The 27,379-nt window shown below is 46.0% G+C and overlaps 3 protein-coding genes across 3 annotated transcripts; 2 read left to right on the top strand and 1 right to left on the bottom strand.

The window, feature by feature from the left end:
- Nucleotides 1-3,733: 3,733 nt before the first annotated feature.
- Nucleotides 3,734-10,737, top strand: pofut1 (protein O-fucosyltransferase 1; the record flags this gene model as incomplete). The annotated part of the gene is made up of 8 exons (XM_080015319.1): nt 3,734-3,773; nt 5,809-5,859; nt 7,062-7,183; nt 7,318-7,500; nt 7,756-7,868; nt 8,009-8,201; nt 8,307-8,549; nt 9,477-10,737. The coding sequence occupies 8 exons, from the start codon at nt 3,734-3,736 to the stop codon at nt 9,669-9,671; spliced, it is 1,140 nt and encodes a 379-aa protein (XP_079871445.1). The 3' UTR covers nt 9,672-10,737.
- A 1,411-nt stretch (nt 10,738-12,148) lies between these two features.
- kif3b (kinesin family member 3B) lies at nt 12,149-18,925 on the top strand. Its single transcript, XM_080014478.1, has 9 exons — nt 12,149-12,211; nt 13,035-14,580; nt 14,699-14,800; nt 15,134-15,256; nt 15,757-15,875; nt 16,464-16,580; nt 16,679-16,784; nt 18,449-18,660; nt 18,813-18,925. The coding sequence occupies exons 2-9, from the start codon at nt 13,141-13,143 to the stop codon at nt 18,916-18,918; spliced, it is 2,325 nt and encodes a 774-aa protein (XP_079870604.1). The 5' UTR covers nt 12,149-12,211; nt 13,035-13,140; the 3' UTR covers nt 18,919-18,925.
- Nucleotides 18,926-22,066: 3,141 nt separating this feature from the next.
- On the bottom strand, nt 22,067-27,064 carry pcmtd2b (protein-L-isoaspartate (D-aspartate) O-methyltransferase domain containing 2b). Its single transcript, XM_080014811.1, has 7 exons — nt 27,022-27,064; nt 26,263-26,443; nt 26,007-26,157; nt 25,813-25,915; nt 25,541-25,712; nt 25,315-25,438; nt 22,067-24,170 (listed from the first exon to the last, which is right to left on the bottom strand). Exons 2-7 carry the CDS (start codon nt 26,416-26,418, stop codon nt 23,605-23,607), a joined length of 1,272 nt encoding a protein of 423 aa, XP_079870937.1. The 5' UTR covers nt 26,419-26,443; nt 27,022-27,064; the 3' UTR covers nt 22,067-23,604.
- Between the last annotated feature and the right edge of the window lie 315 nt (nt 27,065-27,379).

The raw sequence follows: 27,379 nt of genomic DNA, 5'->3' as shown, positions 1-27,379 counted from the left end.
CCACCCGCGCGGGTGGACGTGTTTGTGCAGCAGCGTGGGGGGTGGGGGAGCACTGAGTAGGAGGTTCAATGAGCCTTTCGGCTTTTTCAATACAAAGCGCGCGGGGGGGGGGGGTCGTTAAGTGAAAATACCCCCCCCCCCCCCCCCCCAAAAAAGGGAAAAGAGTGTTACCTGTTGCTTTAAGTTGAAGATGTGTTATTATTACTTGAAAAATAAAAATAAAATAGGCTGCCTCAGAATGCAATTAAAAAGATATAACTTTTATATAGGAACGTAGGCGACATCTATTTACAACCTCCTTGGTCGGGTTTTGGGATTTACGCTAAAGGGAAAAGAAATACATAACGCCTGTAAAATCCCACATTGTAAAAGAAACATGAAAACAAAAGTTACAACGGGACTTTTTACATTTTTTTCATTTTTGCAATTTCAGCATTTACACTATATGCACGGGCTCATTAAATGATGAGAAAATGTAGTATTTAGTTTTAACAATTTTCCCAAACTGTTTTTAAACTGTTTTTAAAGGTAGAACATTTTTTAATTTAAATGTGACTATTAGAAAAATGTGTTTTTTATCAAAATTTCCTTTATTCCTTTATTGTCTTGTGCAAAACAAATGTAAGGCACATCCAAATGGCTTAAAAAACAAACAACAATTACATGCAAACAAAAAATGTGACTGGATTGAATTTGATTTAACTGAATCCGCCATGCGGTACTATTTTAAAATTATTTTAACAAATTTGTAAAATGTCTTTTGGTTGAATTGCATGCTGAATAGATACATCACACATTAAGACATGTCGTCCGTATAATTTCTCCTTCGTATTTTGTTCTCATTGAGATTTTTGAGCTCATATACATTTTCATTCGTATTTAGTAAAGAAATATCTCAACTCAACAGGTCTAAAGATGTTTGTTTAAATATGTTTGGGCATAAAGACTTGTCACGTGAAATCAGTGATTGAGTGATGCATTGAAACCCAGTCTCACTCCCTGACATCTTAGCTTTCCTGTAGAGGAAAGCGGTTTGACTGTGTCTAAGCACTGCGATCATTCGGCGTACAAGGGCAGCTAAATTCACACCCGGGAACGGGAAGCTGTCCTCGTCATCACCGTGGCAAATCGTCCTCGTGCGAACCTTCCTCACGTCCGGCGAGTGTGAAAAAAGGGGGGGGGGGGGTTCCGTTCCCCGACAGCCAAGCCATCTGTGATAGGGAACGGGCACGCGTCATGAAATTAAAAATGAAAAAAAATACATTTATGTAGTCGGGCTGCAGCTACAGTCTTGCACCGAAAATGACGGGGTTGGGGGTCGGAGAATCCGCTTTAGCCACCGCGATGTTGACACACATTCTCCCAGTGTGTACAAGCAAAATGATAGAGCGACAGATGGGGCAAAGACTGATGAGATGTGACCATTCCCCCCCAACCCCCGGTAAAAATAGAGAGGGAGACGTCTTTCATTGTGGCTCTGTTTGTTTATCCGAATCACGGCGCGGTCGGTCCGTCTGACGGTCTGTCATTTGGAGTCGCGGGTTGATTTTTTTTAACCGACGTGCGGAGCGGCCCCGCCGTGCGGTCGGAGCTACCGGGTCTCCTCCGTCCTCCCCGAGGGCATCGCTCTCCTCCCTCTCCACCCCTCTATCCGTTGCTCTCCCGTAACTTCTCCCAGTCGCTCCATAATACTCAGGCTCAACCTCTCTTTAGGGTGGGGTGGGGTGCACTGACCTCGATTAGGTCTAAACCCGGTTTAAACCAGGGATTAGTTCAAAGTTTATTAATCTAGGTTTATTTTAGGTGGATTAAACCTGTTGCACTGAGCTGCCCACTGAAAAATAATCGTGCTTTTTATTTTCGATTGGCTTTCTAAATTGGACTTGTGCATCCTGGTTTATTCCCCCTGGAACCGACGGCAGATCGACTGATCTTCGCCCGTCTCCAAAGTCAGACTTATTTAATTTCCACTTCCGCAAACCTTCTTCCCCCCCCTCCACCACGAGCCCGACACCGGGAGGAGAGGGATTTTCTAGACGGCAACTCCCGTCCATGCCCCCCCCCACCACACACACACACACACACACACACACACACACCTCATCAGTCATGGACATCCAGAGAACGGGGGGGAAGCTTGCACATGCGATGAGCCGGCGATGGGCTCCCTCGGAGTCAAAGCCCAGAGCTGTCATCGGGCGTCGAGCGGAAACATCTGCGTCTGTTTACAGTCGCTCGGCCTACAACAGTAGTCACGTCCCAAGCGGCTCCCAGTCGGGTCAGTCCCAATTTACCCTCCCTGCGTTCGCGCCCCTCCTTTCAGGAGCGCCGGATTCACCCTGGCACCGTCGAGGCTGTTCGATAACGCTTTAACCCGCGATCGGAGGAACTTGATGGTGCTCCGTCGCCCCGTATACCCAAACCCAAATGATCTCAAAGCGGGCGCCGATTGTACGACGGCAATAATTACAGGAAAAGATTTCTTTCACGTCTGAAGCGTGTTTCCTTGTCACCAGATTGACGACTGCAGCGGTCCCTTCTTTTTCGGAAGTGCGTGTTAGAGCGCCAATCAGTGGTCTGCTCGGTTTGTTGATGCATTTTGTGGCACCGGTGATAAAGGACATTGAAATGATAGGGAGCGCAAGGCACATGCCAAAAGGAGCGACGTCTTTGGCCTGCGTGACATGACGGTAATGGACTCTTTAGTTTTGCTCGGCCAGCAATTCCGCGTAAGTATCAAATAAAGACCCTAAAACGGGTTGGATCTCATGACCATGTCAAAACATCTATCACACGAGAAACAAAACTGGAATAGGGCCAATTGGCAGCAATAAACAAAAACACCCATGCAGATAAGAGGACTTTAAAAGAGGTATCAAACGCTGGACGGCCGCCTCGGGTTCCGTCCAATCGCTCGCCGAGAGGACGTCATTGGGAGCGTTTTGCCGCGTGATAACCCGTCCCGGCTGCAGCAGAGATGCGCTCGTCCAGGACTGAGAGCTTTTTGATTAGCGAGGGTATCGCCACTGACGACCTGCGGCTCGGTGATAAGGCCCATGGGTGGAACGTACGAGTCGCTCCCCGGAGCACACGTCCACGTCCACCTCATCGGCTGGCGTCGTTGCCAACGGGGCGGAGGGGGGGTTCTGAGTGAAAGCCAGAGATATTCCTCCTCCAACTTTCTTGACTGAAAATAAACGTCTCACATGCAAGAAAGTGAGACAAGCGCGGGGGCTGTCGGTAGACGGCATTTTAAAGGTCATTCGGAGGCAGGAACCTTGAGGTCACCCGCTGTACCTCCTCCGTACGCCGGGGGCCACAGACGCATCATCACGGCCCCCCGTCAGGCGTGGGAAGTGCGAGCGTTAGAAGGGAAAATAGAAGGGAGCAGTGGAAAACACGAGTGAGGGACGGTGATGATTCTTTAAAGGGACAATGCTTAGACCTTCGACAGCCTTGAATTGAACGGGCCTTGAACCGCCTTGTTTGTTGAAATGTGCTGTACAAATAAACTTGCCTGGCCCAGCCTTCAATGAGGAGGAGAGCTTGGAAGGAGTGGAACTTACTTTTCTTTTTTCTTTTACTCTCTCTTGACTATTTTCGTAGTTTTTTTTATGTCAGCGATTCACCTGCAGGAAGTGCCTTTGCTCGTATCCAGCCGGTGAGCCGACGCTTGCTGCAGCGTTATCGCCGCTGTCATCTCTGAGAATGAAGAAGTGTGTGGGTTTAAGGGATGCGGGAGGAGCCGGCAGACAACGACACAGGAAAAGAGGGTAAGAGCAGCTAGCTGTCTGCCGGCGCGTTGGAAAACAGAAACCTGATAAGATATTGACATATTTCATCAGAAAGAAAGAAATTGTGGGAGATTTGCGTCCACATCTGGAGGGTTGAATGGAAGGAGTGACTTGTTTATATATCATATATATGTCTATATATGTATATATATATGTGGTTTCAAAAAGCCCACACACACCGAGTCTCTTTTGCCTTTTTCCCCTCATATAGAGATAAATAATATTGTACAACCTTAAAAATATTTGATTTATAATAATTACATCAAACAAAGATATACAAAAAATAAAATAATAGTAAAAATTATAATTATTATTTATTTAAATTGTAATATATATTTAAAACATTTTTTTTTTACCTTGATTGTTATTCAGTAGTTTTCATGAATAATAAAATAGAACAAATTTCATCTGCAATACTTCTTTTCGGCTCTATGGATGCAGATAACATCCTCTCTTCAGCAGAACATATTTAAGCAATTATCACTCAATTCCGTCAAACAATAAATCACTGGCATCTGCTCCTCGACGAAAGGCAAAGAGAGTGAATCGGAGAGAGAGAGAGAGAGGTGGACGCCATGATTTGAAATAAAAGAAACAAAAGGTTTGAGACGGCACCCAACCCAGGGGTTGCTACCCAGCAACGCGGCGGGTTGGGGGCCATGCCGAGCACACGTGTTCGGCCCTAATGAAGGACCTAATGACAGAGATCTGGAAACCCTGCTCCTCGTTTCATCCTTGCCTCTGCCATTGGACATAACACTGATTGGCTCCATCCGATTTTAGAGGGAAGATGTAATGCAATTGTTTTTCCCATTTATGAACTTCATTTGACCAGAGAGAAAACCATGTTTAACCTGTCTGGGTAAACGGTGAGGTCAGAATAAGATAAATAATCGGATACTTCACAGACAAATTCGTAGACTGTTTTTGTCTACTCTAAAACCAAAGATTTAAAAATGATTTATCCTATACTGGCAAAAGTATGAGATCGCTCAGGTTTGCCTTTAATTGAGAATGGATAATTACCTTGTCAAACAAATGAGTGACTGTCTTGCATTTTGTGAATAGATAAGATCTATCAATGTATGTATGTATGTATGTTTGTATGTATGTTTGTATGTATGTATGTATGTATGTATGTATGTATGTATGTATCTATGTGTGTGTGTGTGTGTGTGTATGTGTGTGTGTGTGTGTGTATGTATGTGTGTGTGTATGTATGTATGTATGTATGTATGTATGTATGTATGTATGTATGTATGTATGTATGTATGTATGTATGTGTGTGTGTGTGTGTGTGTGTATGTATGTATGTATGTATGTATGTATAATATTACCATCACAATAATAAAATATATAATAATAACTCTTAATAACACCCTCTCAAATACTACATTGCAATTGACTGTTTCATTAAAACAAATTACAATTAAAATGAGCTCTCAATGGCGTACCTGTTGCAATGTAGACATAGAGAAGTAACCTACGGCGCATGCGTCGGCTCGCTGGTCTATTTCGGACTACAAATGTAGTCAATTCTGTGTTTCAATTCACAAATATATATAATATAATAAATAAAAATTCAAATGGAAAAAGATGAATAAATACAAAAATGCACAAATGTATTTTGAGATTTTTTTCCAGCAACAAAAACAACAATAAAAACAGAACCACAAATAAATGGCTATCCACAAATAAAGTATGTATTCACACAACACACGTCGCATTAATTATTTGTGGATGGGGAAATATTTTTATTTTTATTTTTTTATTTTTTGCATTTAAAAATCTTCATACAGATTTGTGGATTGTCGTTTTTATCTGTATTTTCTTTCCATCGGTACTAGTAATAAACACAAGCGGATAGGGTTAAAACCAAAACTGTCAAACGGCCGCGGTGCATCATGGGACATTTCGTGTAACGCAATGGCGGCGAATCAGCGGGCTGCACCAACTATGAGTCCGATGCGTTTACTTTTCGCCCTTTTAGTACACGCGTGTCCGACTTTCGCAGGGGACGTGACGTGGGATGAGAGCGGCTACGTCCTCTACTGTCCCTGCATGGGTAAAGAACAGTACGAATGTCTCCAACTTTCTGGTTAGATGGCAGCGGCGTCGGGAGGTTCCATTGTTTTTTTTTCAGACTCGGTATGACGCTGTGCCGTGCCAAAAAGTGATCGTCCGCTAAAACGTGATAGCCAAAAAGTGATCGCGGTATCTACCCTTTCACCGAAACGTTATTTACGCCTCAAAACGACTTCGTTTCGTTCATGAGGCTTATTTTTTAAAGGTCATAGCACACCCAGCCCCCTTTACCTGTTGAAATGCCTTTAAAGGGACAAAACAAGCAACATGTAGTTTTGCTCTTGCCAAAAAGTGATCGTCCACCAAAACGTGATAGCCAAAAAGTGATCGCAGCATTTACACGTTATTTACGCCTCAAAATAACTTGGTTTCATTCATGGGGGTTGTATTTTAAAGATCATAGCACACCCAGTCCCTTTTACCTGTTTAAATGCCTTTAAAGGGCCAAAACCAGTAACATGTAGTTTTGCACTTGCAAAAAAGGAGATTGCAGCTCCTACCTTGTGGCTGAAAGGTTGTTTCTGCCTCAAAATGACTTGATTTTACTCGTGATGATTATATTTGACAGGTTATAGCCAACCCAGTGACTTGTACCATTCGAAATACATTTAAAGGGCCAATACAACTCATAAAATGCAGTTTGCACTCGTCAAAAGGTGATTGCAGCTCCTACCTTGTGACTGGTTGTTTATCATCCAAAATGACCTGGTTTCATCCATGAGGCTTATATTCAACCGGTTACAGCCCACCCAGCGGATCAATCAGTCTCGGGCGGACGGTCACTTTTCGGCGCGACGCCTGTCTCCGTGGTTCTTTTTGACTCAGTTGGTGACGATGAACGACAGTGGGAAGAGTGGGTCGGCTCTGAGCTGTGAATGGAGTTCTCACAGCAATCATTTCATTCTGTCCAAATGATTTATTTAAGCGGAAGAAACAAACTGGCTCACAAAAAGATTTGTTCTGCAATATTACATCACTGCTGCCTAGTAATAGAGTCAACCTCCATCACCATCTTGTCGTGGTCTGAACTTAGACCATGAAAGCGAACCACTGTGCCTGGAGATACAACATTTACTCCCTTCCTCTTCCGTTACCTACGTCCTTTTCTCCATACTCAAGTTGTCTCCAATCCCTCCTTATTCCTTGATGTAGTTTGTTTGTGTCGCTCGTCCCCCCCCTCAGGTCGCTTTGGGAACCAGGCTGACCACTTCCTCGGCTCCCTGGCCTTTGCGAAGATGCTGAACCGCACCCTGGTCGTCCCTCCCTGGATCGTGTACCGCCACCACACCCCCCCTTATACTAATGTGAGTTTGATCGTGGAATAACACAGAATAAACCCCTTTTCTCCCCAGCCCACCAACCTACAACCCTAACTTGCATCCCAGTTGTCTCTTATTGATATTATCTTCTCTATCCCATCGTACCGTCTTGGGTCCAGGTCCACGTGCCCTACAGTGAGTTCTTCCAGCTGGAGGCCCTGTCGGCGTACCACCGGGTGGTCAGTCTGGAGATGTTCATGGAGCAGCTCGCTCCAGAACACTGGCCCCGGGGCCAGAGGAACGCCTACTGTTTTGAGACCGCAGCGCAGAGGAGTTCGGACAAGAAATCCTGCCCCATGAAGGTGAGACGCCGCACATCTATTGGCTTTCTTTCATGCCGTATAGATTGATACCACTGTGGATGGGTTATGATGGCAAAGTGAAGGTAAAAGGACAATGAAGGGCTGCCCCCTGCTGGCACAACGGCTGAACTAACTTGAACCCAACCAGTTTATTAAGGTTACATAGATCTACAAAGAATCAGTTTTGTTTTTTTGCTTTTGCTTTTTCTGTCATGAAGGAATGTTTCTGATTTGCTTTTTTTGTTGTTCTTTTAGGATGGGAACCCCTTTGGCCCATTCTGGAACTATGTCGGAGTGGAATTTGACAAGTCCATCTTGTTTAGTGGCATTTCCTTTAGCACATATCACCAACCTCAGTGGATGAAGAAGTGAGTTCTCGGTCGAGTTTGTGTTCAAATGTATATATATTTCAGCTATTAAATATTCTTTACGATATATTTGATAAAATAAAACAACAACAACAAAAAAACTGTTTTCTATTCTGCCTGCTCTGCAATTACCTTTTTAGATTCCCTCCATGGGAGCATCCCGTCCTGGCCCTGCCTGGCGCTCCTGCACAGTTCCCTGTGATCGAGGAGCACGTGGGGCTCCAGCGCTACGTGGTGTGGTCGGACAGTTTTGCCAAGGAAGGGGAGGAGCTCATCACCGCCCAACTGCCCAGGCCCTACATCGGCATTCATCTGAGGATCGGCATCGACTGGGTGAGACAAGGAGTATTTAAAATACACAAACCATCATACAAGTCATGAAATCAGACCCTTGTGACTATTTCCTCCTTCTTTCCTACACGTCCATCTCTTCCACAGAAAAACGCCTGTAAGATGCTGGAGAGCGGCGATGCCGGGCCTCACTTCATGGCGTCCCCCCAGTGCGTTGGCTACAACCGCCAGACGGCGCTGCCTCTCACCATGACCATGTGCCTCCCCGACCTGGTCGAGATCCGCAGGGCCGCCAAGCTGTGGGCGAGGAAGACCTCCGCCCGCTCGGTCTACATCGCCACCGACTCCGAGTCGCACGCTGGGGAAATAGAAAAGCTCTTCAAGGGAAAGGTGTGTATCGTTTTGGTTTTTTTTGTTATTTTTATGGCTAACGACAACAGCCTGGCTTTTGAATGTGTAACTTTATAGGCTTCCTCAAATTGTTCCTTCCGGGTGCATTTTGATGTAAAACACACACGAAAGCACAAACGTTAACGTCAGAATCGAGAACTTCTCATGTACCAAAATAGCGGAGGGGAAAAAAGGGTTATTTTGTTGTTTTTCTTACACCTACGTTACGTCTACATATCATATACGCCAATATTTAAAAAATATTCTTTAGGTGTGAGGATCGTATCTATTTGTGAATGGTGTATCTGTGATGCAGAATGAGCGCTTGCAGAGCTTGAAATCAGAGTCAGAATAAGCTTTATTATAAGTATGTTCACATACATACAAGGAATTTGTTTTTTTCATTTCTCTCAATATACATACATGGTCTAGACACATACAGCTGAAACAGAGACAAAAAGCTTAACATAATCATTTAACTACTATATACAGAGGTGTGTGTGTGTGTGTGTGTGTGTGTGTGTGTGTGTGTGTGTGTGTGTGTGTGTGTGTGTGTGTGTGTGTGTGTGTGTGTGTGTTCAAGAGATTATTTGTCACATACACACACATACGGTCGTACATATATTTATGCGGTGAAATGACACCCGGTGATTACGCACAAGCTCTATAAGCTCGAAAAATACTCACATGTGCGTAATCGACACGCGGTGCTTGCGCAGGCGGCCACAAAGGGGGGCGCCACAATCGCAATTCTGAGTTCTATAATAATATAATAGTTCAAGTTCAAGAGTATATTTGTCACATACACACACAGAATGTGTCTGTGTTGTATTAAATATACATCTAAATCCTCCTAAATGAAACTTTACCATAACTTAAAGTTGGAGATCCGTGAGATATGTCTATGTGTATGTGTCTCCTCGGTAGGTCAAGGTGGTGAGCCTCCAGCCGGACTTGGCCCAAACGGACCTGTACGTCCTGGGCCGGGCGGACCACTTCATCGGCAACTGCGTCTCCTCCTTCTCAGCCTTCGTAAAGAGGGAGCGCGATGCGCAGGGCCGCCCATCCTCCTTCTTCGGCATGGACGAGCTGGGGAAAGTCAATCCGAAGGAAGAGCTGTGAGGATGAGGTCGACCGCCATCGACAACCCTTTTCCTGAACGCCGGGGGCTGAGTGGCCGCCGCAGGGGGGCGCGAGAGTCGGCGAACGCCCGCATTGGAAGGGACCGTCCGTAGAGCGACTAGCGCAGGTAGGATGAGGTGTTAGGACGAGTTTGAAGCTGTGAAAAATGGGGGGAGGAAATGCCCCCGTGGGGGGGGTCTGTAGGTAGCAGGCAGGCAATGTAATTTGACGTGTGTCGGATTTTGCAGCAAGAACGCTGCTGCTATTGAGAGACGGTTTGTCATTGCCTCTACCGTATAGTCTAAGTGTAGGGACTTTTAAACAGTATTTTCAACATTTCTTTTTACGACCTGGGTCTTCACGTTGAGATGACTTCATGCTGATTCTCCCGTTCCTCCAAAAAGCACCATGTCGATCGACCCTATGTCCTTTTTAGCGTGTTATTTGTGTTTGTGTAACCATGTTTTGCATTTCAGCTAAGTTCTTAACCAGTTGGGTCACTCTACAGAGCCTAATTTGGAGCGGCTCTCCCTCTTTCTCACTTTCTCTCCTGTCACTGTGTCGGTCTTTGTGACTCTCTGTGAGTCCTATCTGGGCATGTGCGTGTGCCTCTGCAATCGGGCGCGCGTGCGTAAGTGTGCAGGAACCCCCCCCCCCCCCCCCCCCCCAACCTGCCGTCCTCTTCTTTCCATAACCCTTCAGTGAGCACAAAGTAACTGATCCATCACATGCTAATTATAGTCAGGAAAAAAGACACTCCAGCTCTACATTTACCCAGACCAAAAAAAAAAAAAGTGGAAATATGTAGGCCATTTGAATGTTGTGCGGACGACAGCGGATTTGTACAACCCATGAGGAACTTTTAATTTTTTTTACACAGATCATCACGCTCTGTGTGAGAGTTGACAAACTGATCTGATGTAAATCAGAGCAATGAATGAGCTGCAAGGAAGTTTGTCTTTTATTTTGGGCAGATGATTGTACATGTATTGATTTTAAATGTTAGTGGTTTTTTTTGTTTTTCTTTTTTTCCTTTTTTTTTTCCCAATAAAATGATGTAAAATTAGCACTGGCTTGTTGACTTCTCACTCGAAGCTTAGCAACGAATAATAGCTTGAAAAGTCAGCAAATAAGGGAACGAGAAGAGGGAAGTTGCTCAGGGTTGCCAGGTTTGCGAAGGACACGTGATTAAGTATGCTGGTCCCCCCACACGATAACTATTATGTTTATTATTGCTATCATTATTATATTATTATTATTATTATTACTGCAAAGGTTTCCCACCTAATACTCCTAGGAAACTGTAACTAGGAAATATTCCACTTTTTTCCTATGGTTTCCTGTGAGAAAATAGAACGTGGCAGAGATATGCAGTAGTCATGGAAACACAGGTAAACATGAGGGGAATTCCCGCCCTCGCCCGATTGTGATGACACAACGCTCCCCTTATAATGCTTTAAAGTTTGTCGTTTACACCAAGGAAAAGAGGAATATGAAGATTTGTAGGAGCTGCTGTCGGTTTACGCTGAAGGAGAAGAAGGCCGGTGGTGCAAAGTACAAATACTCCATTACATGTCAAAGCAAATATCTTTACTTTTTATTATAACTGTGTTACAAATGTATTTATAACACAGTTATATTATTTTCATTTTTTAAAGATATCGGGATTATTATATAAATATATATCAAAAGTACATCATACACTTTTATGTTATTTTTTTTTCATCAATTGTGATCAGGACAGATGCACACATCTGCAGTATAAAAGGTACACTTCTACTTTGTTTTGATGCCCTCTTAAATATCGTCTGTATTTAGAATTAATCTCTGTGTCACTTTCTTTGTTACTTTGCATGTGTTCAACTTTAGAGTACATGCTTGGGTCTCCTACAAATCAAAATTTTCTTGTTGAGTGAGTGGCGGCTTGAAAAACTGCCACTGTGGCTGTTAGTTATTAATATTGTTATTGTTGTTATTATTGCTGTTGTTATTATTATTATTATTATTATTATTATTATTTTAAGTCAGCAATCATGTGTTTCTCACATCAATCTTACTATGAATGAATACCTTTGTGTTTACTAGCCAAGCAACAGTGTAGTAAATGCCAGACTATTCAGAAATCTAGTGGTTTTACAGAAATTGAGTATTTTGCATTTTTTATTAGACGACATCATTTTGAACAAATTATCCCATTATTTTGTGTGTGTGTGTGTGTGTGTGTGTGTGTGTGTGTGTGTGTGTGTGTGTGTGTGTGTGTGTGTGTGTGTGTGTGTGTGTGTGTGTGTGTGTGTGTGTGTGTGTGTGTGTGTGCCCCCCCCCCCTGTTTATTAGCTATTGCATTCACAGTGCCAATCTACATTAATACGTGGGACGCCAGTTGAATAGGGCTGCATTAGATTAAGGTGTATGACTAAACCGCCAGGGAAGGGGGGATAGAATCAGTCAAACCTGGCAACCCATTCTAGTTGGGTTTTCCAGGGATGAGCACTGCGGCTAATGGCTGACCTGGAGCTCCGGAGAGCTAATGTTGCCCACGGGTAATTTCAACCGGCGTTATGTTATTTGACATAGTGTGGTTCCACCCTATATGGGTTGTATTTATCCTCGGGGTTTGTTGTTCGCTAAAAAAAATACGGATTTACTCCCGACTACTTTCACCGTTGACGCTAGCCAGGGAAGCTACGTCTTGTTGGCAGGGTACCGGTGTGTTTGCCGTTGCTAGGCCGATCTGGTAAACTTGTTGGGGTTAGCCCATGCTAACTAAGGATGATAAAATTGTATGGCTTAAATGACTTAACCCAAGATTTATCATGTATGACTCCCGGGTGGCCTAGGTCAGAGAGGGGGACGGTGTAACGCTCATCTTTTGCAATACTGTATATATTATATTGTCATAACCATTTTATTTCTCCACCCTGATGCACACACGTCTATATCGGTCTGTGTATCTACCGTATGTCTGTCTCTCTGTCTATCCGTCTATCTGTCTATCTACCGTATCTGTCTATCTGTTTATCTACCTGTCTATCTATCTATCTATCTATCTATCTATCTATCTATCTACCTGTCTGTCTGTTGCCATTGAATGTCATTTGGGATAACCGGGCGGTTCACTGCTCTAAAACAAAAACATGTCTGCACTATGAAAGACAGGGAAATCAGGAGCACCCTATTTTCACCCATTTTTTACTCGGTCATTTTCTGACATGCTATGCCTGTCTTTAGTTGTGTTAAATCCTGTGTCTTGCTAAATCTGCATCTCTTTATATGGATTGTAATAATTGATCGAGGGTGCGCGATGACAGGGATGCCACAAAGCCAGTAGATTGACTCTGATCACCAAGATGCTTTATCTTTCAGGTTCTGATGTAGCTGTCTCTGACTCACTCTAAACGCAACCCAAGCTGCACTTGAACATAGTGGGGACCAAGCGACTCGGAGGGAGGGTTGTCGGCGACTCCTCACCATGTCCAAGAACAAGAGCTTTGAGTCGGTCAAGGTGGTGGTCCGCTGTCGGCCCATGAATGACAAAGAACGAGCAGAAAGGTTTGAGAGGGTGGTGACCGTCGATGTCAAACTGGGCCAGATTATGGTCAAAAACCCCAGAGAGGCCTCGGCGCACCCCAAGGTCTTCACCTTTGACTCGGTCTACGACTCAAACTCTAAACAGGTTGATCTCTATGACGAAACCTTCAGACCCCTGGTTGATTCGGTGCTGCTGGGGTTCAATGGGACCATCTTTGCTTATGGGCAGACAGGCACGGGGAAGACCTACACCATGGAGGGGGTGAGAAACGACCCAGAGAGAAGAGGGGTGATCCCCAACTCCTTTGACCACATCTTCACACACATTTCGCGGTCCCAAAACCAGCAGTACCTGGTGAGAGCGTCTTATCTAGAAATCTATCAAGAGGAGATCAAGGACTTGCTCTCTAAGGACCAGTCGCGCCGCCTGGAGCTCAAAGAGCGGCCCGACACGGGCGTGTACGTCAAGGACCTCTCGTCGTTTGTCACCAAGAGTGTGCGGGAGATCGAACACGTCATGAATGTCGGCAACCAAAATCGCTCAGTGGGCGCCACTAACATGAACGAACACAGCTCCCGCTCCCACGCCATCTTTGTCATCACCATCGAGTGCAGTGAGCTGGGCGTGGACGGTGAGAATCACATCAGGGTGGGCAAGCTGAACCTGGTGGATCTGGCCGGCAGCGAGCGGCAGGCCAAGACGGGCGCCCAGGGGGAGAGGCTCAAGGAGGCCACCAAGATCAACCTGTCGCTCTCGGCACTGGGAAACGTCATATCGGCGCTTGTGGGCGGCAGGAGCACGCACATCCCATACCGAGACTCCAAGCTCACTCGCCTGCTGCAGGACTCACTGGGGGGCAACGCCCGAACTGTCATGGTGGCGAACATCGGGCCGGCGTCCTATAACGTGGAGGAGACCCTGACCACCCTGCGCTACTCCAACAGGGCCAAGAACATTAAGAACAAGCCGCGCATCAATGAGGACCCCAAGGACGCCCTGCTCAGGGAGTTCCAGGAGGAGATTGCCCGGCTGAAGGAGCAGCTGGAGAGGCGCTCGGGGAAGAAGAAGAAGAGGAAGCAACGGAGGAGGGTCGGGGAGGGGGGCAGCGAGGACGACCTGGAGGACGGCGAGACGGAAGATGATGAGGAGGGGGAGGAGGAGGAGGAGGATGAGGAGGAGGAAGGTGAAGAGGCCCAGGGCAACCAGGGCGACTACTGGCGGGAGCAGCAGGAGAAGCTGGAGAGGGAGACGAAGGCCATCATGGAGGACCGCAGCCTGGTGGCCGAGGAGAAGCTCCGGCTGCTCAGAGAGAAGGAGAAGAAGATGGAGGACCTGAGGAGGGAGAGGGAGGCCGGGGAGATGCTGGCCGCCAAGGTCAAGGTGAGCAGGAGCTGCTGTGTCTGCCCAGAATTTAAAAGTTTAGATAGTTTCTTTTAGTGACACATAGTTGTTTGGGTCGAGGGGAAACTGATTTTCTTTTTGTGCTTCCTCCACTCAGGCAATGGAGAGTAAGCTGCTGGTGGGCGGAAAGAACATTGTGGATCACACCAATGAGCAACAAAGAATCTTGGAGCAGAAGAGACAGGAAATCGCCGAACAGGTAAAGCTCCAGCTGCGAACCATGGGGTGGTATTTTCCTCCGACGGTGAAGTGACTCCGTCTCCAGAGAGGAGAAGGAAATGCTCGGTGCTGGAGAAGGTCGCCCCAGCCGCAGCTAAAATCTACCGATATTTGAATAGTGAATGATAATTACCGCCAGAAAACTCCCTCACCTGTAAGCAACCAGGATAATTACAACACTGTGTGTGTGTGTGTGTGTGTGTGTGTGTGTGTGTGTGTGTGTGTGTGTGTGTGTGTGTGTGTGTGTGTGTGTGTGTGTGTGTGTGTGTGTGTGTGTGTGTGTGTGCGTGCGCGTGTGCGCGCCTGCCTGTAGAAAAGGCGAGAGCGCGAGATGCAGCAGCAGGTGGAGTGTCGCGACGAGGAGACGCTGGAACTGAGGGAGACCTACAGCTCCCTGCAGCAGGAGGTGGACATCAAAAGCAACAAGCTGAAAAAGGTAGGTACTAAATACTAATCTTTAGAAGTCATTTTGGACAAAGGGAACCTGGGTAAACACAAAACTATTTTTAAAAATGATTTATGTATTGGGGGGGAAAAAGTTATCGAACACTCGTATCGCCAAAGTGGGAAAGTATTTGCCCCCATAAAACTTAACTGTGTGCACCACCTTTTAACAGGAATAACTGCAGACAAGCTCTTCGACAATTCACTCTTCTTGATGCGAAATACTAGATGAATACAGTCTTGAAAAAAAAAATAGAATCTTGAAAAAAATATATACCAAAAGCACATTGAGAGCATTGTTTTTATATTGACACCCAAGTGTATCCAAGCTCAGTCCAAGGCCAGGCTCCCCAGTTGTCTCAATTCATATTTTTTCGCTTGTTCAATAATCTCCGATCCCTCACGTTGGTCTTTGATTTAAAAAAAAAACAAAAAAAACAAACAAAAAAAACAAGGGAGGTGTATTCATGTGGTTGTCATCCATCCCCTCAGCTCTTCGCCAAGCTGCAGGCAGTGAAGGCGGACATCCACGATGTCCAGGAGGGGCACATCATTGACCGGCAGGATCTGGAGCAAACCCAGAACGAGCTCACCAGGGACCTGAAGCTCAAGTAACAACAATCCTCCCTGTCACCACACACAGACACAGACACACACACACACACACACACACACACACACACACACACACACACACACACACACACACACACACACACACACACACATTTATGCCACTGTCTCTGACTGGCATTTCAACGTATTTTCCCACCAATCCTTTGTCCTTGAGATTGAGGAATAAATGTCTGTGTTTCTTTTATTTTTTAAACATTTACATTAATTAAATAAGTGTTTGATGTGGTCGACTGGTTTAAATGAAGGTTTTGTTGGCTGCATTAACCTGGTAGTTGGTAGTCGCCCCTACCAAAGTTCCAGCGGGAGCTCATTATTATCTGGTAGGATCTGGCTCAGTCCCGTCGCTGCTGGGGACGCCGTCGTCGTCGTCCAGCTTCCCTTCTCGTTTCTCTGACGTCTCATGGTCTGTTGTCTCTAAAACCGTCGCCGCTGTCAGGTTACGTCAACTGCCACAGTTTGAGAACTCACTTTTGGGCTGGCCTCATTCTCACACTTCGTTCTCTGTCCTTGACTGTCTGTCTGCCTGTTTGCCCCCCCCCCCCCTGGTCTTTTCCTTCTTCCAGGCAGCTGATCATCGAGAACTTCATCCCCCTGCTGGAGAAGAACAAGATGGTGAACAGGGCCTTCCTAGACGAGGAGGACGACCACTGGAAGATGAAGGCCATCACTCGCATAGAGGAGTGAGCCACGCAATCTACTCTGTGGTTATTTGGGGGTTATGGTGGATTTACTGGAAAATTCCCGAATGTGGGTTATACCGCTCATTCCTTTTCCCCAGCGACCAGCACATGATGACCAGACCCGTGTCCGCCGTGGGCTACAGGAGACCCGTCAGCCAGCACGGACGCATGGCCATGGTGATGAGGCCCGACGTACGATACAAGGTAGGCCTTGACCGCCTGCACAGGAAGGCTTTGACCTCAAAAGGATGATGCGGCAAAGGACGGTAAAAGCGATCACTGGCGAGGGAGACGCCCTGTGACGCCTTGTTTTCTACTGCGTTTCCCTGAAAAATACAGACGTGCTTATGTTTTTAAACTTTAGATTCATAATATATATGTATATATGGATCTATATGTCTATAATAAGGTTGAGCCAAATACTCTGATGAAACGAGTATCCGGTACAGATACTTTTTACGAGCACAAGTATCATCTGAGTAAAATGTGTCAAAATCGTACTCCTGGTGAAGCAAAATCCTTGTGTAGCTGTGTCCACATCGTTTCACGAGAGACGCACGCACGCAGGCACTGAGCTGCTTCCCTGCACAGAGCCGAGTAGTTCACTGCTACAGCGCAGTGACCACAGTGACCGGAGATCGCTCTCTCTCTCCGTTATGCAATCCACTGTCCTGTTCCGAAGCAGAACATTAGTTTCATACAAGTACAAACTAACGAAAAACAAATAGATCTAACATAAAAACACAGGAAAACCTGCAGGAAAACTCCACTGAGTTAGGTTTACGTTTTTCCATTTTCCAGATAGACCACAACACAGTCTTGCCATTGTCACGAATGGCATGGGATTATTTGATCAGTAGAACACTCTCCTACTCTCTCTTTCTCTCTCTCTCCTCCTGCACGCAGCAGCCGGTGTGTATTTTTAGAGGATGACAATCCAATCTAGTTTACTTCATTAATGAGGATTTATGAAGCAGCCGCACAGAGGACTCGTAACTTTCCACTATATTGACTGAAGTTCATTAAAGTATTGGAATGTGTGGTGGGGAAAGTACCCCCCCTCCCCCAAAAAAGTGGCAGTTAAAAAAAACTAACTGTGATCAACACAAACATCACTGTTTAAATTAAAATTTGAAAAAGAAAAAATGAAAAAGAAAGAGATGTTGAGTATGAAAAGTGTAGTTGATGCATTTTACATGATTCTTCTTAATACTGCATGTGTTGTTATCATTGATTCACTGAGGTTTATTCATTCAAGTTTATAAAAAAAACGTGTTCTGTAATAGTTCTCTTCTCTTGTGATCAAAAACATTGATCTTTAGCTCAATTCCAAGGTTGTTCTGTCAATAATTTTCTAATAATCAATAAATATAGCAACTTCTGATCAACCCAGATCCATTTCTTCTTAAAATAACAACCTCTGGTTAGGCCCACACACTTCCGGTTTAAGCCCCACCCATCCCGAGTACAGATACAGGTAACGTTGTACTCGCTCATCCCTAGTATATAATACAAATACTACTCTAAATAATAGACAGACTAAGATTATATTATATTTTAATTGATAGAAGATCACATTGAATATTTGTTTTGTGTCCTTGAAAATGAAAAAACTAGTGCTTGAAATCTATTTTTACTCGAAACACCTTGAATTAAATTTTGTAAAACCCCGCTCTTAACTCCAGAAGATCTGATGGATCTTTCATACAACATCTACTGGAGGTGTTGTATGAAAGATGAAATTGTGCCGTTTCTGATATGGTAAATCCAAAAAGCGTTCCTCCGGTTTCACCACGACCAGCACCCGCGCGGTGCCGCCGCGTCGTCCGGTTTGGGAAAACGTCTTGATAACGGCGACGCCCTGACAGGCCGAGAACCTGCTGAGCCTCGAGATGGATCTGCCGGCGCGGACCACCAAGGACTATGAGGAGCCGGTCATTGCCCCCAACGTGGCGGCGGCCCTGGAGGCGGCCCTCAGGGACGAGGACGACATCCAGGTGGACGCCTCGGGCTTCCTCAGCCGCCTCGGCCTGACCCCGCCCGCCAGCGCCAGCGGCAGCCTCAAGAAACCAAAGTCTGGGTGAGATCAGGAGCTGCTCTGCTTGTCACGGTTCTAACTGTGGTTCCGGCCGACACCTCGGGCGGTGCTCCACATGTTCCTGTCCTTAATGGGGTCTGTTGTTGTTATAACTTATATTTATTCTTTCTCTTCCTGTGGTTACTTGGACACAGCCGACCAAAAACAGGCAAGAAGTCCAGCACCCCCACCTCCCCGTTCAGCCCGTCCAGTCCAGCGTCTCCTCTCTACCCGCAGTCCCGCGGCCTGGTGCCCAAGTGACGACGCCCCTCACCCAACCACTACTGCCATTGCACAGCTCTCAACCGCACCTTTTGTTTTTGTTTTGTTTTTTTGGAGGGGGGCGGGGTTGTTTGTTTGTTTGTTTGTTTCTGGTCTGGTAATTGAGAATAATGGAGCATCTTCCGGACTGTGAAACACCAGAGAGAGGACAGTTTCGGGGAATATTGTAACTCGTGCCGCTTTCTAGGGATTTTCTTTTTATTGTTTTTTTTTACTGAATCCACCCCGAGACCAACGACGACCTCTGGCGAGACACAGACACACACACACACACACACACACACACACACACACACACACACACACACACACACACACACCTCCCTCCCTCCCCCTCGAGCCAGTGCAGAGTGACCCCCGCCCCTCATGCATGACCCCACACGCTCCTATACACTGATGTAATCTCCCTGCACTCGGCCCGAACGCCATCAAAGTCTTATAATGGATGGATCACGATGTTCTTAATGTACAGAGAAAACTCAAGGTGACGTCAGGAGCCCCCTGAACTGAAGTACCCATAATGCACTTCTTATTCCTCAAGGAGGGGCGGCAACGACACCGGGACTCGGCAGTGCTGCCTATCAGTAACGACTGTGTGTGATGGAGAGTGTTATGAATTTGTACGTGTGTGTGTTTATATATGTGCGTAGTTTAGAAGTGGCCATTTCACACGAATGTTGAACGTTTATCACCGTGTGTGTGTGTGTGTGTGTGCGCGCGTGCGCGTGCGCGCGCTTTATCTAACCCTGAAACCGTACAGAGCTGTCAGAGTGAACCCACTTTAAAAGGCTGAGTCGCTGTAATCAGTAGATGCTGTTCTTGCCGCGCTGCACAACGTTTTTTTTTTGGGGGGGGGAGTGGAACACACACACCAACACAACACAACACATTTCAGATTGGCGAGATCGGCAAAAGAACTGGAACCCTTTAACGACACGGGCCCGGAACGCGCCGCAACTACATCAGGGTTCTACGGTGCCTTAACCCGCATCCTTAGCCTCGGCCCCGCCGCTCAAACTGGAGTGCGTACTTCCAGGGAGGAGTCTGGAGCCTTTTGTTTGTTTGTTTTTTTGCGGTAGGATTCAGTCGCGGGGACGAACTCCCGTCACTTCGGACGGAAAGGCCAAGGCCCGAGGGGGACAGGCGGGTGGAGGGGCGGCCGATTTGGAAAACACTCTTCCATTTATTTTCTTTTACCTCAAAGCACCTTTCTGGTCGTCGTACCGAGGAGGTGAGTCCCACCGCAGGAACAACACACCGATGGACGGATGGATTGAAAAAAGAAACCGAATAAAAATCAAGGTGAGCTTGAACCGAGTGAAACCTTTAATATGCAGTTTTTAAACCTCCGGGCTCCGCCCCATCACCACCACCACCACCGCACCATCTTCCAACCCGTGTGCCCCGCTGCCCACCTGCTGCTGCTGCTGCTGCTGCTGCGGAGTTCCCCACAGTCCACTGTGACGCACCACTCAGACTGGGATCCTTGAACCGAGTCAAACGCAGCTTTTTTACCGGCATCAGCTAAAAAAAAAAAAGGATTTAGTCTGGATCCCTTTTTATGTATTTAGAAATGTACCCCATGAATATTAACTTGTTGTTAGGCAATCCTCAGTCACTTTTACAGATGTTAGGGGGAAAAGGAAATAACTTATTACCATTTTTTTGATTGTTTTCTCTTTTTGTTTTTTTTTATAAACAGATGTAGATATACATTTTTATTCAGTTTATTATTTACTTTTGAAATAGACAATTTTATTTTTGGGGCTGTGTAATTTTAATGTTTACGCGGGTGGAAAAAAAGTTTATTTTAGTGCATCACATGGAATGTGCTTTTGTTTTTATTTTATTTTTTTAAACTAAAGCTACACGTTTTCCTTGTTTTCTGCCACCTTCACCGAGCTTTCGAGTCACTGGAAAGTCTTAAACTTGGGAGGATCACCTGTTGCACAAAGATCCATAAAAAGAAATGTGGGATTGATCCACATCACATGCTGTACAGTATATTTAGCTTCTTAACATGTAGGATAATCTCTATAATAAGACAATATCATCGGAGTAAGGTTTTCATGGTTCCTAGCGAGCTTGATTTTAGTCATTTTATTTTTTTATTTTTGAGGGTTCATCAACCTGCATAGGAACTTATTACCACAATGTGAATGTGGTTTTAGGGCAGAACTTCTGCCTATTCCATAGCTATGCCACTGGACTCCGAACGTCAGATAGACCAACTTTTATGTACTGTTATATATTTTTTTTCAGCCAAATGAAAATTAACGCCAGTGCACTTAAGTCTCTGGCGCCAACTTGTTCAGTTTTGTTTTTTTAATTAAAGACAATATCATTACAGGATAAGCGTTCTGTAATGCTCTCTTTGCAATTCAGTTATTTACAAGCAATTTTGTGATTTTAAAGGAAAAAAAAAAAAGTTATCTTTAAAAACAATACCCACTCAGTGTGCCCTTTATTAGGTACACCTGTACAATCCATTGTAATCCAATACACAAGCTCTGCCAGGCATTCTACGTGAATAGTTTATGTTGAGTTTTTGTCGACAGTCAGAAATGTGTAAATTCAATTATGTTTATGACTGAGGTCATAGTTTAAATGTGTTGTACTGAACTACATTATATTGAATTTTTTTTGTCCTCCCTATTGACATACTGTACATGAGGGGGACAGAATATTGCAAACACCTCTGAATATAAAGCAGCTCAGTTCAACACCACCACCAATGACCTCAATGCTAAAACACATCAATGAATGAACCTTCTATGACCGTTAAAAAAAACCAACCCTGAACATTATAGGCAACATAAAGCAGAATTTGCGGCTGAGCTGGTGTAATGGATTACATTGGGTTGTACAGGTGTACCTAAAAGTGCACACAGTGTTTAATTCTATCTGGAAAAACAAAAGGATTAAGAGTCATCTGGGAGATTAAGAATTTTCATCTCGCCCATTTTTAACCAATATCCTCGTTTATCGTCTAATGGAGGCTCAAATGAGGGGGGAAAGAATGCTTAACATTCCCTGCGATTACCCTGAAGTTGATGAAGAAGTGTGCACTTTAATTCACAGTGTTTCAACACAGGTTGTTGCCTTTCAATATAATCTGTAGGATTAATTTTATTTATAGCACTCAATAATACAGCCCAAATTTGAAAAACAAAAAGTTCATCCTAACCACAGCCTATTAAGATATACATACATTCAGCAGAAAAACGGGGGAACGACTTGAATGTGTTTGAACTGGAATGAAGGAATTACTACATACAATATATGTAAAAGTAAAACAGCAGCAGGACCAAGGGCCTTCATGAGAGGTTTGCAGAAGATTTATGAAGAATGTATTTAACATCACCATTTTTATTCATATTTTACTCAGGAGAGATTAAAGGCTAAGATGCCAGGAGGATTAGGCTCTGCCTGTCAATCTGTTATCGCATGATTTAAGGTAAAAAAGATTATCGCCTTCAAAAATGACCACATTGTTTGAGTCCCAACAGATCCCAATTTAAGTTGTCGAAAAAAAACAAAAACAAAAACTTGACCTGCTGTTGAGCTGCTAATTGGAAAGGGTCAGAGTCCACATGTGACCAAAGATTTGGCACCAAAGGTAAAAAGGCCTGGTGCGAGTTCCAAAGCACCGTCCAAAAGAGTAATGCCCTCGTCTAACCCCCAAACACGTCATGAATCATTTCATTTCCACAGAGTGTTGTGTATATTACTTTCAAGTTTTTCAAATAAATTTGCATCACAAAAGAAAATTGGCAACACGAAACGATACACGCCAAAAGAAAATCTGCCGATGTGGGAAACTGAAGCGTTCAGTTATGAAGCCAAGTCACTCGGAGTAAAGTAGAATATTATCTCCGCCCCACCGCTACGTCTCACGCATCAACAACGGATGAAATGAAGGATCTGCATAGAAATGAAGTCGGAAAGGGGGGAAAAAAGTAAATCATGAGTTCATCCAAAAACAAGAATAGAAAAGCAACTCGTGCTGCTGCTTTAAATGATCAAATTAGTTTGGGGCTCCGATGTCGATGCTCCTGCTCCGTTTCCAAAACCGGAGCAAAAAAAAAAAAAAAAAAAAAAACCCGCTCCAAACTGACTGTGCTCACGTCCAATGTTAATGTCTTGTGAAACCCGTCCCAAAATGCCCAAAGAGTCCTTTTTTTTTTTTTTTTCCCCTCCTCCCAGCTCCTCCTCCCATCGGTGTTATCAGCGGGAAGGTCCAAAATGTTCTCCAACACCTTTGAAACTCCCCGGTGCGACCTCCTGACTCAAAGTTCTCCCTCTTCTTCTTCTGGTGAGTGGGACCGGCGGCGTGAAAAAGGTCTTCGCTGTGATCGTCGATGAATGGAGTAAACACGGATGATTTAATCCCCAAGAGACACACGCTATATACTGTTAGTGTTTGTTGTTGGTCGTCCGAGGGGGGTCAAATAAAAAAAAAAAACGGTTGACAGAGAGAGCTACAGTGAGCTGACTTTGTGGGGAATTGGCTTTATACATCGAACGACACCGCCACCGAGCGCAAGAAGTGATTGGATTGGAGGTCGTACAGGAAACTGTCAGTAGAGGCGGGGGCAGGGGGGTAGGGCGAGCAGGCTGTTGGCTCCACGCGGCTTCGGGACCCGGGTGGGGGGGGGGGTGGTCTCATTTCTCCCGGTAGTACAGCAGGTACATCTTGAGGGGCTCGGGCAGCGGCAGCCCCAGAATCCTCTCCCTCAGGACGTTCACCGTGGGCTCGGCCCGGCCGCGGAGCCGCTCCCCGCCCCCCCTCTCCCCCTCCTCCTCCTCCGGCTCCTCCTCTTCATCCTCCTCCTCCTCCTCCACGGCCTCGTCGTCCTCCTCCTCCGCCGCCGCCGCCGCCCTCCCGGCCCTCCGGACCCCCCGCGCCTGCCGCCGCGCCTCCCGGCCCCCCTCCCTCTCCCTCCCTCCCTGGTTGTTGTTGCTGTCCAGGGCGGCGGCGCCGGAGTCGTGGATGGCCACCACCTGGCGGCTGGCCAGGACCAGGCTGTTGCAGTGGCGGCGGTGGACGCGCCGCCGCTTGAAGCGCGGGCCGTACTTGTGCAGCCCGGCCACGGCCAGGCCCCGCCCCACGCTGAAGGAGGCGCCGCGGCCGCGGGGCGGGCCGTCGCCGCCGCCGTCCCTGGTCACCCGAAGCGTGTGGCGGATGGAGATGCGTGCCAGCTCCTGCAGTGAGCGCACCTCGTACACGGCTGGGAGAGGAACATAAGGGCACACAAAGCACCGGGGATTCAGAGTCAGTTTTGCCGTGTCAGACAGGACACTCACTCTCCAGATCCAAACCAGAGGCTGAAACATACGCAAGGATGTGAAAGCAGTGGCTCTGAGCGATGCAAAGCTGCTTGCAGTACCACACATTGGAGGTAGGGGCGCTATATCAAGCACCAACAGAGACCACTAAGGGTGGTTTTCTTTCCTTTTAGTCTGATTCTTATTTTGAAAAATACATCTCCTCCGCTCATCATGGCAGTAGAATTTGAGGAGTGATGGAACATATGAGTTTACACACATTTCCTTTAAGAAACCCCCCGTCTCTCCTTCGAGTACAATTCGGTCATTTTCCTTTTCTCCGGTACAATAAGTACAAGATGACACACCCCTTAACAGTTTTCATGTTTTTGTTTGTGATCGTTTAAGTTGTTTGTCGACCGTGGATGCCATTCTGCCGACCAGAGACTCCGTGCGGAAGTTCCACTCAAACGGATTCAACACTGCATGCCCCTCACAGACATTTTATCCACTTTTTTAAACTTTTGGGACTAATATAAAACAGACACGATTGGGAAGATCCTGGTTATGTGGGGGAGAGGGCTTGAATAAGTGCGTTTTCTGGTTGTATTGTATTGTGACGTGCCAGGATTTCTACTCTGTGGGGTTAGTGCTGGAGCTAAGTTAAGTTTTATTAAATGAATATTTAACACAACACAGACAATTAATACTATTATATAATTATAGAACCCAGAATCGTGATTGTGACGCCGGCCCCTTGCGCGAGCACCTTGTGTCGATTACGCAAAGTTTTTTTATTGTATTTTTAGAGCTTATTGTGTGTAATCACCGGGTGTCTTGACATTTCACTGCATATATGTATGACCGTATGTATTGTAATTGTATGTGACAAATAACCTCTTGAATCTTGAGATCACATCTGTCCACTACTGCCCCCGGTGGAGGTCAGGTGCAATTATCTCCATGGGAACGTAGGCTGAAACCTCGGGTTTATAGAGCCGAGGCGAATGCATGTTTCACGGCCCCTACGCTGACTCCATCCAAATTGAGTTTCTGTTTTCAAACAAACAGCCTCGTGTGTCAAAGTGCGGAAAAAAAGAGTCTCACGCAGCGGGACGGTCTTGGGCCTTCCGTTGATGCTGTGTTTCGGCAGAACCAGGGGCGCGAAGGACACGGAGATGATTTTCTTGGTCTCCCAGCAGTTCAAGCCCGTGCGGGTGATCTTGGTCAGCTGCAAGTCAAACGAGAGGAAAAAATAAACCGGGGGGAACCAAAATCACACGGGCGCCCGCGGGGGAGAAATCGAGCAGTGTTGAATGGACCCAAGACCGACCTTCTCCTCCAGTGGCAGCACCAGGATGCCTCCCACCTTCAGCAGGTTCTTCATGTAGACCTCGTGCTCCTTCTGCACGCCGGCCCCACAGTACACCCTGTCGTACTGCCGGCTGTCAGGGGGGATCTCCAGGCAGTTTCCGGCCACGAAGGATGGCTCGCAGAACTCAAACCTGGAGACGGGGAAACCCGGTTATAAAAGACAAAAAACTGCCACGCCACGTACGTATGTTGCCGTTTTTTGTAACTTTGACAGGGGGGGGGGAAACACACTTGTCGAAGCTCTCGCTGGTTTTAATGAAGCTGTCGAGCTTCTGGTAGGCATACTCGATTACGTCCGCGTGGAGCTCCACTCCGTGGTTCACTCCGAATGGTCCTGGAACCACGACGCGGTCGGAAAGGTTAAAACGTAATGATCAAAATTATATAAAAACATACAAACACCGCCGCCTGCGCTCACCACCCACCCAGTATGAGGCCGACCATGGTGCTCAGGTAGCCGGTGCCGCTGCCAAGGTTCAGGAAGGAGAGGCCCGGGTGGAGGTCCAGAGCCTCCATCACCTCGGAGTAGATGCACGGAGCCGACAGATGGATCTTCCCGTGCCGCCAGGCCAGGTCCTAGCGCAACCGGGAAAGGGGAAAAGGCCATTACATCATCCCATGCCCATACCACCTCTGCTATTAAAAGAAAAAAAAACAATCTCTAAATGTGACATCAGTTACCTTGTAGGCATTGTCCCGGTACTCCTCCAGGTAATAGTCGGCCCGGTCGATGGCCCGAAAGGCCCGCTCCACCAGGTCCGAGCGGATGTAGTACGCCTCCTTCAGGTTGTCGATTAACTCGTCGTTGTCTTCGCCGGCGCTCACAGCTCCGCCCATCTTCGCTGGAGACCAGAGAGGGGGACTGGGACAGATCAAAAAGGCGTCTTTATAGTCACAGCATATTGAGAGGGGGAGCTGTGTGGATTTTATGTTTCTCAACAGTTCAGCCAGCTCCTCGCTACCCTTGAAAATACAAACATAGAGAACTCCATTTTGTATTTTGACACAAATTACATGGATCTTTTTTCCCCCACATGATCAAATGACAAAATACAATTTGCGTTTCAAATACAGGTATCATCAGAATCAGAATCAGTATGATATCATTCCATATTTACATGTACTAGGAATTTGTCATGTTGATTATTGGTGCGTAACTACCTACAATCAGCATAAAAAAAGCTTAAGCTTAAATTTTTAAATAATAATAAATATAGCTGCAGGCAGCAGTACATGGGGTCCAGTTTAGTTGCATGGGGTGCGTTTCACAGTTTACCGGGTTCTCTGAAACGCAGCATGGGCTTCACCCCCATCTGTCGTCTCCTGGTTGTTCGTCTTGGGGAGCAACCACTATGCGGCCTACACAGCGCAACTCTCATGTCTTCAAAACAACCGTTCATGTTTGCCTGTTAAGCAGAACTTCTCATTGTTTTAACTCACCGTGTTGTCTGTAGATAGAGATGCAGTCTCAGTGATGGCTGGCTGTTTGGTGCCGTGTCGGGCATGTCATTTATTTGCTGAGTTCTTCCTCTGATTACATTTTCAGTAAGTTATGTTTCCATGAAATACGAAAAACCTTGTGGTATTTCTGTGGGTAATTACCACCGCACGGCTTTAATTTTTCCCACGCCTCGCTGGATCTTGAACGCATCACTCACTTGTACATTCGAGTGGACTCGACTCGACGTGGTCACAAGTTTTTGTGGACTCCTTTTTTCTTTCTGTATTTTTCATTAACCCAGCAAAGTAATGAGGACCCGAGAGATAAAATATCAATCGAACAGATCCACAGACATCT

This window comes from Zeus faber (assembly GCF_960531495.2).
Source record: "Zeus faber genome assembly, chromosome: 15".
In the NCBI taxonomy this organism is placed as follows: domain Eukaryota; kingdom Metazoa; phylum Chordata; class Actinopteri; order Zeiformes; family Zeidae; genus Zeus; species Zeus faber.
This window is presented reverse-complemented; position numbering and strand designations above follow the sequence as displayed.

Excerpts from the sequence above, each read along its gene's own strand:
- kif3b (XM_080014478.1), top strand. The coding sequence starts at position 13,141 with ATGTCCAAGAACAAGAGCTTTGAGTCGGTCAAGGTGGTGGTCCGCTGT. Across the intron at positions 14,801-15,133 it reads GACAGGAAATCGCCGAACAG|AAAAGGCGAGAGCGCGAGAT; the intron begins GTAAAGCTCCAG and ends GCCTGCCTGTAG. Across the intron at positions 16,581-16,678 it reads GCCATCACTCGCATAGAGGA|CGACCAGCACATGATGACCA; the intron begins GTGAGCCACGCA and ends CCTTTTCCCCAG.
- pcmtd2b (XM_080014811.1), bottom strand. The coding sequence starts at position 26,418 with ATGGGCGGAGCTGTGAGCGCCGGCGAAGACAACGACGAGTTAATCGAC. Across the intron at positions 26,158-26,262 it reads ACCGGGACAATGCCTACAAG|GACCTGGCCTGGCGGCACGG; the intron begins GTAACTGATGTC and ends CGGTTGCGCTAG. Across the intron at positions 25,713-25,812 it reads ACCAGCGAGAGCTTCGACAA|GTTTGAGTTCTGCGAGCCAT; the intron begins GTGTGTTTCCCC and ends CCCCGTCTCCAG.